Source organism: Sinocyclocheilus rhinocerous, unplaced genomic scaffold, assembly GCF_001515625.1.
Source record: "Sinocyclocheilus rhinocerous isolate Xijiao unplaced genomic scaffold, SAMN03320098_v1.1 scaffold180, whole genome shotgun sequence".
NCBI lineage: Eukaryota > Metazoa > Chordata > Actinopteri > Cypriniformes > Cyprinidae > Sinocyclocheilus > Sinocyclocheilus rhinocerous.
The window spans coordinates 9,208-23,289 of NW_015657493.1; the positions used below are offsets into that span (position 1 = coordinate 9,208).

General features: G+C 39.1%; 1 protein-coding gene and 1 long non-coding RNA gene across 2 annotated transcripts in view; both read left to right on the top strand.

The window, feature by feature from the left end:
- LOC107721122 (uncharacterized) overlaps window positions 1–4,848 on the top strand; it is a 7,731-nt gene extending 2,883 nt beyond the window's left edge. The window contains exons 2-3 of the long non-coding RNA XR_001637680.1: window positions 4,551–4,659; window positions 4,745–4,848. This is a non-coding gene — a long non-coding RNA (uncharacterized LOC107721122). The remainder of the gene's footprint in view (window positions 1–4,550; window positions 4,660–4,744) is intronic.
- Window positions 4,849–4,993: 145 nt separating this feature from the next.
- LOC107721111 (alanine aminotransferase 2) lies at window positions 4,994–10,458 on the top strand. Its single transcript, XM_016528977.1, has 7 exons — window positions 4,994–5,234; window positions 6,419–6,498; window positions 7,685–7,821; window positions 8,064–8,238; window positions 8,913–9,068; window positions 10,087–10,199; window positions 10,368–10,458. Exons 1-7 carry the CDS (start codon window positions 4,994–4,996, stop codon window positions 10,456–10,458), a joined length of 993 nt encoding a protein of 330 aa, XP_016384463.1.
- The last annotated feature ends 3,624 nt before the right edge of the window (window positions 10,459–14,082 follow it).

A 14,082-nucleotide genomic window follows, 5' to 3' on the forward strand; every position in this document is an offset into this window, starting at 1 on the left:
AGGTCTTGGACTGAAGGTCTGTCTGCACTGAGGGCAGCTGTAGACTCTCTTCTCATCCTCCTGATCCCAGCAGTCTGTAATACAGCTCTTACAGTAACTGTGTCCACACTGGATGGTCACTGGATCCTTCAGGAGATCCAGACACACCGGACAGACAGCTGAATCCACTGAAATACGGGCTTCTGCCATTTTACTGCATGAATACAGAGACACAAACACACAACAGCTCAGCTACACTTCAGTTTCTTGTTCTGTGAACTCATGTGAGTCCTGTTTCCTGGTTCTGTGTTTGAGTGACGTGTGTAAAACAGGTTTGTCTGCGAGTCTGTAAAACAGGTTCCTCATTTCTGCTCCTGCTGAGTTTCGACATGCTTGACTGTTGTTAAAGTAAATGCAAAGACCTTGACTAGTTGATTCAGGTGCAATAAATTAGAGATCAAACTAAACCTTGTGGGAAAGCGACTCTCCTGGAATAGGATTGGGAAACCCTGATGATGAAATGTCTACTAGATGTCAGTCTCAGACAAACACTCAAAGAACACAAGTTACAGAGAAGCAGGAAACTGAAGTAATTCTGCATCCTAATTACTACAATTGTACTGCAGGACTGAAAACTGTCCAGATTTACAGTTTCTTCATGATCACACTGATAAATCTGTTTTCTCAGTCTTCAGCCGGCTGGCAGGGGCTGCCACTGATGGGTCACGTGACCTGCAGTATCATGAGCCTGCACCCTGTTGAACCTCCTTGGCAGTCAAAGTCTACTCCCTGAAGTTCGCCTACTTGTTGGTAGCTTGAGATTGATACAGCTCCCCATGAGCTGGTTTAAGTCGATCAACAGTAACCCATTCAGTACAGCCCCAAATATACACTGGAAATGTTTTGACTCCAGCGTCCAGAACACGAAACAGTCCATCATACAGGGGACGCAATGAATTTTGCTGAGCATCATGATGAATGAACATAAACTCAGCTGTAAGAAGTCCTTGGGGATCCAAGCGGTCATGAGGTCATGCTGAGAGTTAGGAACTGGTTTGAAAGCATTTATTCTGTCTAAGGGGCAGGCTGGTCAGAGGATAGAGCCCATGACCTTGTGCTCTCTGGAATGAAATCTCTCTGATCATACACCAACTCTGCTGAGGAAGTTTGAAGATCCTCCTCAGGAGCTGTTCACAGGTCCAGCAGGACCCAAGGTAGCCGCTCCACTTTTCTGTCGTCTGTCAGACTGGCCCTAAGTATAGTTTTGAGAGAGCTATGAAAACATTCACAAAGGCCATTTGTCTGAAGTGGTACTTCAAGGATTCGAGCACCTCTGCCCACAACTCAGACAAAAATTGAGAGCTGTGATCAGAAGATATGCTCGATGGCATGGCAAAACGTGCTACCCATTACAATTGGTTACAAATTTGATATCCGATTATGGGGAAATTATTAAATATTGGGGAAAATATTGGTAAAACCGATTATCGGTCGATCTTTAGTCAGTGCCATTGACATCAACAACTACAAGTTTTTATGTATATTGCATAGGGATGCATGATATTATCAGAATGTTATCAGAATCGGCCAATAAAGGCTTAAAATGTAAACATTTTTTGAAAACATTTTTTTTTTTAAATATGCCGATATGCCTTGCCGATAAGACGGAGAGCTCACATGTGCTCAGGCTGTGATAGTGATAAGATCACAAAAATAACTAGTCTGTTTTGATTTAAAGGTCAGAAGCTATAGCTTACATTAATAAAATTCAAAAACATGACACTTGTAAATTAAATAATTTAATATATAAAGATTTACTGTGTAATATGTAATATATTTTTTTCAAATGGAATATGAAAACTTAAATATAAGGAGCTCTAAAAAAATTAGAATTTTAACATTTTAGACCATCTATTAATGTTAAATCCACAAATAAAATGTTAAGGTTTCAACTACATCTGTCTGAGAAAAAATACAGAAGATATTGATTTTATTACAGTTATTTTCAAGGCTTTCAATGTACTCTGATGGTACATGATGGACCTGATGGTGCAGGAGACCACCAAGATGGCTCAGGCTGGACAGATGTCCACCTCCAGGGAGCTGACTAGGCAGGAGACCACCAAGGTGAATCAGGCAGGACTGGAACAAAGAGCACAGAGAGGTTAACAATGGCCTCAGTGGCCGTAACAGGACAAACAGACAGTTCAGAAACAGCATCTTTGGCCGTAACATGGTGAGCAGAGAGTTCAGGGGCAGCCCTTTTGACCGTGACAGGACAGGCAGAGAGTTCAAAGACGACCTCCTTGGTCGTGACAGGACAGTCAGAGAGTCCAGAAACAACCTCCTTGGTAATTGCAGAACAAACAGAGAGTTCATGATCGGCCTTCTAGGCCATGACAGGGCAAACAGAGAGTTCAAGAATGGCCTCCTTGGCCGTGACAGGACAAACAGAGAGTTCAGGAACGGCCTTCTAGGCCATGACAGGGCAAACAGAGAGTTCAAGAATGGCCTCCTTTGCCAGGACAGGGCAAACCGAGAGTTCAAGAATGGCCTCCTTGGCCGTGACAGGACAAACAGAGAGTTCAGGAACGGCCTCTTTGGCCAGGACAGGGCAAACCGAGAGTTCAAGAATGGCCTCCTTGGCCGTGACAGGACAAACAGAGAGTTCGTAAATGGGTGCCCATGCCCTAAGAGGAGCTGAAGCGGACACCACCGCCACCTCTGAAGGATCTGCAGAGGAAGCTGCCACCTCGGTAGGAGCTGGAGCGGATGCCGCCAACTCAGGAGGTTCTGCAGCTGGTACCGCCATCTCTGGAGGTTCTGCAGTGGAAGCTCCCACCTTGGGAGAAGCTGGAGTGGACTCATGGACTGGAGCGGACTCTGGATCAGACTCATAGACTGGAGCGTGCTCTGGAGCGGATTCCTCAGCTAAAGTTGGTTCTGGACCAGACTCATAGACTGGAGCGTGCTCTGGAGCGGACTCATGGACTAGAGCGGGTTCTGGACCAGACTCATAGACTGGAGCGGGCTCTGGAGCAGATTTATGGACTAGAGTGGGTCCTGGATCAGACTCATGCACTGGAGCGGGCTCAGGGACTGGAGCCATCTTTGTACTGTGCTCAAGAGCTAAAGTCATAACTAGACTACTGTCAGGAGTCAGAGCCATCCCTAAATTAATGTCAGGGACACTGAACACTGAGCTTTGTACAGAGGCTGAAGCAGACAGAAGACTGAGATCAGGGTGGAAACAGACATTAGTCTGTGGACTGTGGTCAGGGGCTGGAATCATCTCTGGGTTAAACTCGGGATCAGAAGCCCTCTCTGGGCTAAACTCGGGAACAGAAGCCCTCTCTGGGCTAAATTCTGGAACAGAAGCCCTCTCTGGGTTAAACTCGGGAACATTGCCGGTGTGTGCGCCCAAATACATAGGATGGTCGTAGCCATCACAGGCAGGACAGAGAGCGCTGCATCTATTTCCGCGAGAGACAGCGCTGTAACCGGTGAACTAGAGTGCGTAGCGGGCGGCGGGCTAGAGTGCGCTGAAAGTGCGTCACTTGAGAGCGCTGAAACTGCAGTGCTTAAGAGTGCTGAGGTCACGGGATAGCCAACCGCTCACACTGACACCAGCGGTGGATCCTCCACACTGGATGCCAGTGAACCAATCAGCAAAAGTGCAAATTTCAAAAATTCATTAGCGACCCTTGAGGACCACTTTGTTTGAGCACAGATCTTAAAGGTTCATTTAGACCAGGGGTGGGCAAACTTGGCCCTTCCAGGCCACTTTCCTTCAGAGGTTAGCTCCAACCCTAATCAAACACACCTGAACCAGCTAATCATTGTCTTCAAGACTACTAGAAGGCTACAGGCAGGTGAGTCATATCAGGGTTGGATCAAATCTCTGCAGGAAAGTGGCCTGGAAGGGCCAAGTTTGCCCATCACTGATTTAGACCATGGCAAAAGAAGTGTCTGAGTGCACAGTCTGGGAAATCAGAGTGATGAGCAATGTCAAGAAAATCTTGGATGTGGTCCTTGAGGGACCGATTACTTGAGTACTGGGTCCATGATTGGTCTGGGTCGTTAAATAAAGCTGCTGGATCCGGGTGTGGCTGAGTATTCTGTAATAAGGGGACGTGACATCGGAGGTGTGGATCCAAATGCAGGCTTTAATAGACAGACAGGCAGGGTCCAGTACCAGCAAACAGTAACAAACAAGGTAATCCAAAAGGGTAATCCAAAAACAGGTAAAGGTCAGGGCAGGCAGCAAATGATCATAAAACAGATAAACAGTCCAAGATCAAACACACAAAGGCAAGGCAAGACAAGGCGGAAAACAGGAAAATGTTACAGGCTAACAATACTCTGCGATGTGTCAGTGTGCAATCTTTATAGTCCTCATAATATGAAACAGGTAATAGCAGATAACGAGTTCCTAGGCAGAGGGAACCTGGGAAATGGAGTCCAGGGTGAGCAGTAAATATTAAGGAATGTAGTTCCCTCTAGCAGAGCTCATGGGCACTCCAGTTGGCGATCGTAACAATTGGTCAATCTCTAATTATTTTTATTTGCAGGTCCTTGCTGCCTGCTTTTATCCAGCCCTTTTGGAGGATGACAGTCTGCCATTAGATGTTAAACAGAGGGCCGAAAGTCTCCTTAGAGAATGCGATGGTGGAAGCGTAGGTGAGCTTTTGTCCCTGCAGTAAATATACTGGCATACCTTGCTGTTTTCATACATTTAAGCACCTTGAACTTCAAATCTCTTCAGGCTCATATACAGATTCAAGTGGAATCACCAAAATTAAACACTGCGTGTCTCAGTTTATTACCAGGAGAGATGGAGGAGTTCCTTCCTCACCTGACAACATCTTCATCAAGTCTGGGTCACAGACGGCTCTCATGGTTCAGTCAACAAAAATCATTTATCGTCATATGAATACTTTCCTTTAAAAATGTATAATTGGACATGGTATGTGGCACTTTATTCCAGACTGACTTAATATTTTCTCTGTAGATTATGCTGAAGCTGCTGATTCATAGCAAGGACTCGTGTCAGACTGGTGTGCTCATACCTGTACCCACATACGCTTCATTTATTATTGCTCTGGAAGAACAGGGAGCTGCCATCATACCGTACCATTTGTGTGAGGAGCAGGGCTGGACGCTGCAGGTGGAGGAGCTTCGCAAGGCACTTCATACAGGCAGAAAGACCTGCAATCCAGTCGCACTTTATATCTGCAACCCAGGGAATCCAACAGGTACAGTAAGAAATTATCCTCATAATTGCAAGAAATCTGTGCAGTCTAACTTGGTTAAAGCCTGTTTACCTTCATTATCCTGTCTAAAAACATACATTATACTGTACATTCTTCTCTTACCATTGTTATTATTCCTTCATCTCTTAAGAGTGCTGTAATAATTGCAAGGATAAAGAAAACTAGTGCTGACCCTACTAACTTTTCTCATTTTTGACCAATTTCTAACTTACCATTTTTTTTAAAAATACTGTAGAATACTGTTGAAGCTCAGGTCCATGCTCACCTTTTGAATAATAATATATTTAAACAATGTCAGCCTGGTTTTTGTCCATTTCATAGTACAGAAACTGCAATGGTTAAAGTTACTAATGATCTATTTATGTTGGCTGATTCTGGACTCTTAACTGTGCTCATTCAAAATCCTCATAGAGAGATTAGCTTCTATTAGAATCTGTGGTACCCCTCTTACCTGGCTTAGATCAGTTTGTTCAATTATAAAAATTTAGGCCATGTACTTCATTTGTTACTACTGGTGTTCCTCAGGGCTCTGTATTGTGCCCTCTTTTATTTATTATTTACCTTCTACCACTTGGTTATATTATTAGGAAATTTGGGATTCATTTTCATTACTATGCAGTGATGAAAATGAATCCCAAATTTCCTAATAATATAACCAGTGTGTGCAGTTTTGCAGTGTGTGGATGACACCCAGCTCTGTCCTCTAAGCCTGATTCCATTCCATTCCATTTTTGTAATTTTCTTAAATTAAATGGTGATAAAACCGAGGTTAGTAATAAATTCAATTTGACAAAATCTGACAGTTTTTATTGACTATTGATAACTCTATAGTTTCTCCATCTTCTCAGGACAAGAGTTTGGGTGTCATCCTTATAGTAGCCTATCCTTTGAAGCACACATTAATAATATGACTTGGTCTGTATATAATTCCATCTAGAGAATATCAGTCATCTGTATGTCTTGCATCTACTAGTACTGGCGTTCTTGTACATACCTTCACATATTGCTTACTGTAATGCCTCTCTTCTTTGGTGTACCTAACTTTGCCCACTGTTTTGAAATGCACTTATAAAAATTAAATGCATTTAGTGTCCAATATTGAAAACAAGGAAAGTAGCTCCTTGAATTTATGAATGGAATGGAATAAATGTTACTTCGAATATTAGGTCACATACAGAGTAGGAAATCCATAGAAGAAGTGATCCGCTTCGCTGCAGAAGAAAGGCTCTTTATACTGGCTGATGAGGTGAGTTTATCTCAGGTAACGTAAGAGCTATCTGTAAATAAAAATACAAATCTTTCTAAATCTTCAGATCAGGGGTGTCCATTCCTGCTCCTGGAGGGTCACCTTCCAGCAGAGTTTAGCTCTAGCTTTAACCCTCCCATTGCATTCAGGTCAGTTTTGACCCGGAAGCGGTACATACGTTTTTTCTAAAAAATCTATTGTTTTTAGTATGGGAAAAACTTAGCAAATTGATTAAGATTACCAAAATACTCCGAATTTATTTATTTTTTTATTTTTTTTTTCAATTTTTTAATTGGAAAAAAATGGGGCGGTTGTGGCCTAGTGGTTAGAGAGCTGGACTTGTAACCCAAAGGTCACGGTTTCGCGAGGGGAGTGAATGACCAGTGCTCTCTTCTACCTTCAGTACCCATGACTGAGGTGCCCTTGAACAAGGTTCTAAACCCCCAATTGCTCCCTGGGCACCACAGCAATGACTTCCCACTGCTCCGAGTGTTTGTGTGTGCACTTGGATGGGTTAAATACAAAGCACAAATTCTGAGTATGGTTACCATATTCGTCCATCACATCACTCAATTTTCACTTTAAACTGTGGCTTTACAGTTCACTGTTCTGAGGCTTTTTTTAGCCTCTTTCCTGCATCTCACGCGTACTTTTAAAACTGAATTTTGTTGTTAAATTTGAATATGCACACACACACACACACACACACACAACACCCATTGGGGTGTAGAGCAACATAGTCTACATTTGAAAGGAAAAGAGAGTTTGAAAGAGGAGAAGTCTACCTGCTGCCACCTATTGATGGAGTATTGCAGATTCAGGCTGTTGATCATCTTATTCATATTTTGTTTGAATACATTCTAGGGAATATTTATGTTGTCTTGAAATTGTTTTGTTAAAAAAATGTAGGGTTCATAAATTTGGAGTGTTTTTGAGCAGCATGAGTTAAAAAAATCCATAATATACTGATAATAATACTGGTAATTATACTGGCATAATATACTGATAATAATAATAATAATTAATCACATCTGAACCAGCTAATCAAGGAGTCCAGGACCACTAGAAAATTCCAGACAGGTGTGTTGAAGCTAAACTCAGAATAAAGTGGCCCTGAAGGAGCAGGATTGGAAACCTCTGCTCTAGAACCTTCCTTTGACATGTTCGGTCATTTGTTTCTCTTCAGGTGTATCAGAGCTGTGTTTATGGAGATGATACTGAGTTTTATTCCTATAAGAAGGTGTTATCAGAAATGGGCTCTACTATTTGCAGCACTGTGGAACTGGCCTCCTTCAATTCTGTCTCTAAGGGCTTCATGGGAGAGTGAGTCGTTGTGCTCCTGAATGTTATGAGGGGCCCCTATTGCATCTGTTGGTGTTCTTATTCTTTTTCAAAGGGAGTCAGTGGCAGCCCTATGAATAGTATAAAATGACTCTGAATTCAAACTGAACTAATAATGGGAGTGGGCCAGTGGGTTTGACGGTTGCACTTTTATTAAATCACCAAATTAAGTAAATTATAGCAAATCTGTGTTAGTCCTCTTCTTGAGCTCTCTTTGCGTCCAGGTGTGGGCTTCGTGGAGGCTACATGGAGCTGGTGAATCTCGACCCTGCGGTGAAGGAATACGCTAGTAGACTTTTTTCAGCTAGGTCCTGCCCACCTGTTGTTGGACAAATTGCACTTGACCTCATGGCAGATCCTCCAAAACCTGGTGATCCTTCATTCCCCACCTTCTCTGAGGTTGGTGTGCTCCATATTAGCACTTAAAGTGCCCCATTATGCTATTTAAAAAGCTCCTACAATAGGTTCACGTGCATCCAAAGTTTAAAAAAAACTTTAATTTTCTTATACATTACAGCATTATCTTTTTTCTCACAGTCTCTAGAACGGTTGAAATTATGAGTCAAAATAGTGACATTGTCAACTATGTTACCTGTCAGCCAATACTGTTTGTCTGTAACATAGCTGACAAACTCACCAGGGAAACTATCTTTTTCTTTGTAATATCAAATTATTGTTCAATGATTAAGCTTATGATTAAGCTCACTGATAAATATATCAACTAAAACCAATAGTTTTTATTGAGAAAGCAGATTGTTTTTCACTTTCTTCCTGTGTGAAATGTACCCAAAGTTCTAGAATATACAATCAAACACGCTTCACCAAGGTGTTCACTAGAAAATTACAGACAGATGTGATGATGCAGGGTTGGAACTGAACTCTGTAAGAAGGTAGCTGTGGCATTCCCTGTTTTAAAGACTCACCAAATAGTCACATGCATTGGTTGACCTGATATAACAGAACTGATAAAAGTTTAAAAGGGCCAACATCAGTAAACAATAGTAGTCAAACTAATTATCAGTCTATCACATTTTCTTGATTTAGAATTTGACTGAATGAATCTTTTCTATCAGGAGGTCCAGGCCATTAAAAATACGATATGTAAAAACACTGGTCGGATTCAGGAGGTCTTTGCTGAGCTGCCGGGGATCAGCTGCCAGCCACTGAAGGCCGGGTTTTTTGTCTTCCCCTGTCTACACTTCTCTCTGAAGGCAATTAAATGGGCCAAGGTGAGAATCTGTGTATTTCACCAATTTGTAAGTGACTGAATTAAAAGTACTGTTGTAATGCCAGAGCAGATATGCATGACCTCAAGCTTATCAGGGGCTCAACAAAATCTGAGATGCATGCTCAATGTTGTGCAGTTCTTATAAGAAGCTACAGGAAACATTTGGTGGAGGTTGTTGCTGCTAAAAGAGGATCTACTACAGGATCTGCTCATTCCTCTTTGTAATTATCAAGTGTTCATGAAAATCAGGTGTATTTGATTGGGGTTGGAGCTAAACTTTGATGGAAGGCAGATTTTCAGGAACAGGATTGAGCAACTGAATACTAACCTCAAGGGTTCAATTACTTTTGCCAGTGAATGATTGCTGAATGTATTTGATTAAAATTTTGGAAAAGTACAACTGTTTGCATGTTATTAGTTTAGTCAGATTGTGTTTGTCTAGAATTGTGACCAATACCATTTAACATTATTGGAAACTGTACATTCATTTCGATGACACTGAGAGAAGCAAACATAGAAATACAGTTCATAAACGCATTCTAGGACTGTGTCTGGAACTGATATTTTACAGAGTAACCAGAGGCGGACTTATTGATTGGAGGGCCAAATCATTTTGTCTAGTGATGTGGCCATGAAGAATGGTAAATGTTTGCCTCTACTGGTAAATAATGGTATTACACTATTATACAAAAAATAAAACAGTGCTTCTCCATTGAAGGCCAATAAAAAGTAGTATATTTACACAAAATGTGTGCCATCATCCAGTCAGCATTGCAATCTATTTACATTTATTAATTTAACAAATGCCTTTATCGGAAGCAAGGAACATCCCACGTAATTTTCCTGAGCTGTGAAGGCATAACTGTCTCGATACACATGATCTGTGATCAGTTGCACTGTCTTCAGTCCAGCCATAAATTCTGAATACCTCAGCAGTGAACAAATGCATTGATCGGACTCTAGTTCTGATGTTTTCTCTTTTGTCCATGTTTTCTTATAAAGTTGTTTTCTCTTCATAGAAAAGACAGATGGAACCAGACATGCTGTACTGTTTGCGTTTGCTGGAGGAAACCGGTCTGCATGTGAGGCCGGGCTGTGAATACGGACAGAGAAAGGACAGCCATCACATCAGGTTTGTGCACTGCCACTGTTGTGAGTTACTGCATGTATGTGAATGGTAGCCTCACACAAAACACTCTAAATGTGAATTTGTCAATTACAGTCAGTTAGTCTTTCAAATAAACCAAACATCGCATCTCCCATTGATTCCCTGTGAAAACCGGTTCTTATTGTTTCTCAGGCTTTTTGTGGCAACTCAAGAGAACATAATGGAAGATGCTCTGCAAAGACTGAAGACGTTCCTTCCGCGATTCATGAAGGAGTTTTCTTAGTGTCATCTTCAGATTATCAGATCTGTTTAACCCTTGAATGCATGAATGTTTCACCAATCAGCAACTCAAAATATATATCTAAACTGCTCCAATAGTATACAACTGTTCTGATATTTTAATAACAATTGCAAAGTGGAAAAATAAAGCATGTTTCATTATGTTTTGGAACTTGGTCGGGCGTTTTGAGCAACTGGTTACTTTCAGCATCTGGCTCTTATTGGGGATCTGAACCTTTCAATACATTATTCTCAAAACTTTTTCGCTCATGTCACAGATTTGCAGTAATCTACTGTACATGTATTTCAGTGCGAGTAAATTGTTAAATTGTACACATTTTCAGTGCTTCCAGTTATTTCACCTGTACAAAAACTGTCAATTATGCTTCTCGATATTGCAAACTGGTATTTGCTATCGTACTAATTTAATGCATTATCATAATCATAAACACTGATTTGTAGCACAAATAATTTTACTGTTAACTGCACTTTGTTACTCTTTGGTCTCGCATATTCAAAGAAAAAAAAGCTGGATTGTACAGACAGCAGCTGAAATATTCTTCAGATATCTTCTTATACGACATAAGGGTGAAGAAAGGCTGACGATTTTCATATTTCACTCTTTAAAATAAAGGATGCCATGGAATAACCCTTTTGTCTAAATGGTTCCATAAAGAACTTTTAACATCTGAAGAAACTTTCTGTTTCACAAAAGCTTCTTTGTGGCGAAAGAAGGTTCTTCAGATTATAAAAAGGTAAGAAAGAGATGGTTCTCTGACTGAATGCTTCTTTGTGGAACCAAAAATGGTTCTGTGAAGAAATCGCTGTGAAGAACCTTTAAAACACTTTTATTTTAAAGAGTGTTGGTTGAATTATGCCTTTGAATGTCATGCACAACAGCACAAACTATTTTTATTTGTAGCAATAGCCAACAATACATTGTATGGGTCAAAATTATACATTTTTCTTTTATGCCAAAAATCATTAGGATATTAAGTAAAGATCATGTTCCATGAAGATATTTTGTAAATTTCCTACCGTAAATATATCAAAACTTAATTTTTGATTAGTAATATGCATTGCTAAGAACTTAATTTGGACAACTTTAAAGATGATTTTCTCAATATTTAGATGTTTTTGCACCCTCAGATTCCAGATTTTCAAATAGTTGTATCTCAGCCAAATATTGTCCTATCCTAACAAACCATACATCAATGGAAAGCTATTTATTCAGCTTTCAGATGATGCATAAATCTCAATTTCACAAAATTGACCCTTATGACTGGTTTTGTGGTCACATATAAACAAATAAGAGAGAAAATATATAATAAATAAATAAAAAGGCATAGCTCACATTCAATTTTAATGAATAATGAACAAGGATATTACAAAGTACCAGGGGGATTGAAGAGTGTATCATAGTATTTTAAACATTTCACAGACTTTTTGTTTTTTAACAGTCTTATTGAAGAAATATAAAAGTCCAAGTCAGAACAAAACAAATTTAACATAGGAGATGAATTAAGAAATGTTTCTTTATGTATGTGAAATTTTGCTAATAAAATAAAAAGGTTAACAATAAATTCTAGATCCTTGCTTTTGTTTTCATAATACAAGATAACATCCTTTAAAGTAAAGCAACAATTAATATTTATTAAATTAAATATAACATCTGTCAAATCAATCCAAAACGTGTTTACGACTTTACAGTCAAAAGATTTGTGAGTCAGTATCTCTTTCTCATTATTACAAAAACAGCATATATCATCAATATCAGTGAATCTCGATGTTAAAGATTTAGAAGAGTAAATGGTAAGTAGAATTGTGAAATGCATTTCTTTTCTTTTATTATTAATAGAATATGTAAAAGGAATCAGCCAAGCTCTTCTCCAGTCAATATTCTCAATTATAGAGTTCCACAAAAATTCCCTCTAGAAGATATTTTCTTTTGTTTTTGGAAAATATTACAAATATGTTTGTTATTGCATTTTTTCTCAGTTAGCTCAACTTTTGTGACTTTTTGTCACAAATAAAGAAGTATAACAAATATGACTTTTGACAAGTTGTTGACAAGAAGAGTTACAGGAATAGCTTTAATAACTGAATTAAATTCCCTAAACTGTACGGCAAAACTGTACATTGACATGAATTTGTTCGTAAGTTAAAAGATTCCCAAAATTGTCAAAATTTTTATAAAGATGATTAATGATTAAAAAATATTTTAGAAATATTATAATCACGTGTTAACAGAAATGTCAAGCCTCCAATTGCAAGCACAAGATGATTAAAGAGACCGAACCAGTTTGTTAAAAACAAAGCATTATTGCAAATGAAAGAGGTGTGAGGAGAGAGATTGTGACAGTAACACATTTTCCAAGCGAGAAGAGCTTGCTGATTAAATATGGATAATTTGAGGGGGATTTTAGAAATATTATAATCACGTGTTAACAGAAATGTCAAGCCTCCAATTGCAAGCACAAGATGATTAAAGAGACCATTTGGTGGAGTATGACAGTCGGATTAAATGATATTGAAGTCATTAAAAAAAAAATAAAAAAAAACCGGTGTCTCGTAGTTACAAACACAGGCCACATGCATGGAAAGAGAACATTTTTAAATCAATTATCTATATTGTGGCGATATAGAAAGATTCTTCCTCCACAGAAATGAGGTGAGGTCCAAGAGCAAGAAGAATCTGTTTATTTATATGATCGAAATAAAATATTTTCTTAAATGTAAACTCATTAAAAAAAAAAATCTTCAGTATTAAGATTTTGGAAATAAATGTAATACATATTGTGATTGCAGACGTGTCAATAAAGACTTTTATTTTATTCACGATTACATTTAAAACACAGTATTGAAAATTAAATCACACATTTAAATTAACTTTTATTAAGCATCGGGAAAAATATGATTTTTGTATTATTTTGCATAAGCCTAAGGGATGAAATCAGAGATTTCAGCGAAAAGAAGACTTTTAATAAGAGACTTTTATTTTTGCGTCATGACGTCACACGGAGAGTGACGCAGGCAGCTGTGCGTCAGCGGAGGACAGGTTTGTGGTTTACAGCGCTTCAGTGTTTAGTGTGTTTAAAGCGATACGAAACGTTAAAGGTGCTTAGAAGTTCTGCTGTTAACAACACGGAAATATTACTGAAACCATTGTGCCTTAGTAATGTGAAGTGAATGCAGAGTATTACAGAATGCAGTGCTGTAACGGTTCGAGGCCTGCTCACATTAAGAGTGAAGCAAGAACGTACAGAATAAGAATGATAAATATATTTATTCTCAATCTGCATTGCTCCATTTATTACTGAAGCTGCATTTTTTTTCTTTTTTCGATCAGTAGCCTTTATAATCCTTCAGAATCAGAATCAGAGCTTTATAGCCAGGTGTGTTCACACATACGACGAATTTGTTTTGATGACAGAAACAGAGTGACAGTGACCAGACACAGATAATAAAAAGAATAAAAGGAAATAACAAAAATATTTTTAAAAAACACAATATACAAAATAGACAATAGATGGTATTAGTGTGTACAGGTATGTTATGGACAAATGCAAGAAATGTAAATAAGTGTGTGTGTGTGAGTGAGTGTGTGTGTGTGTGTCTGTGTGTGTGT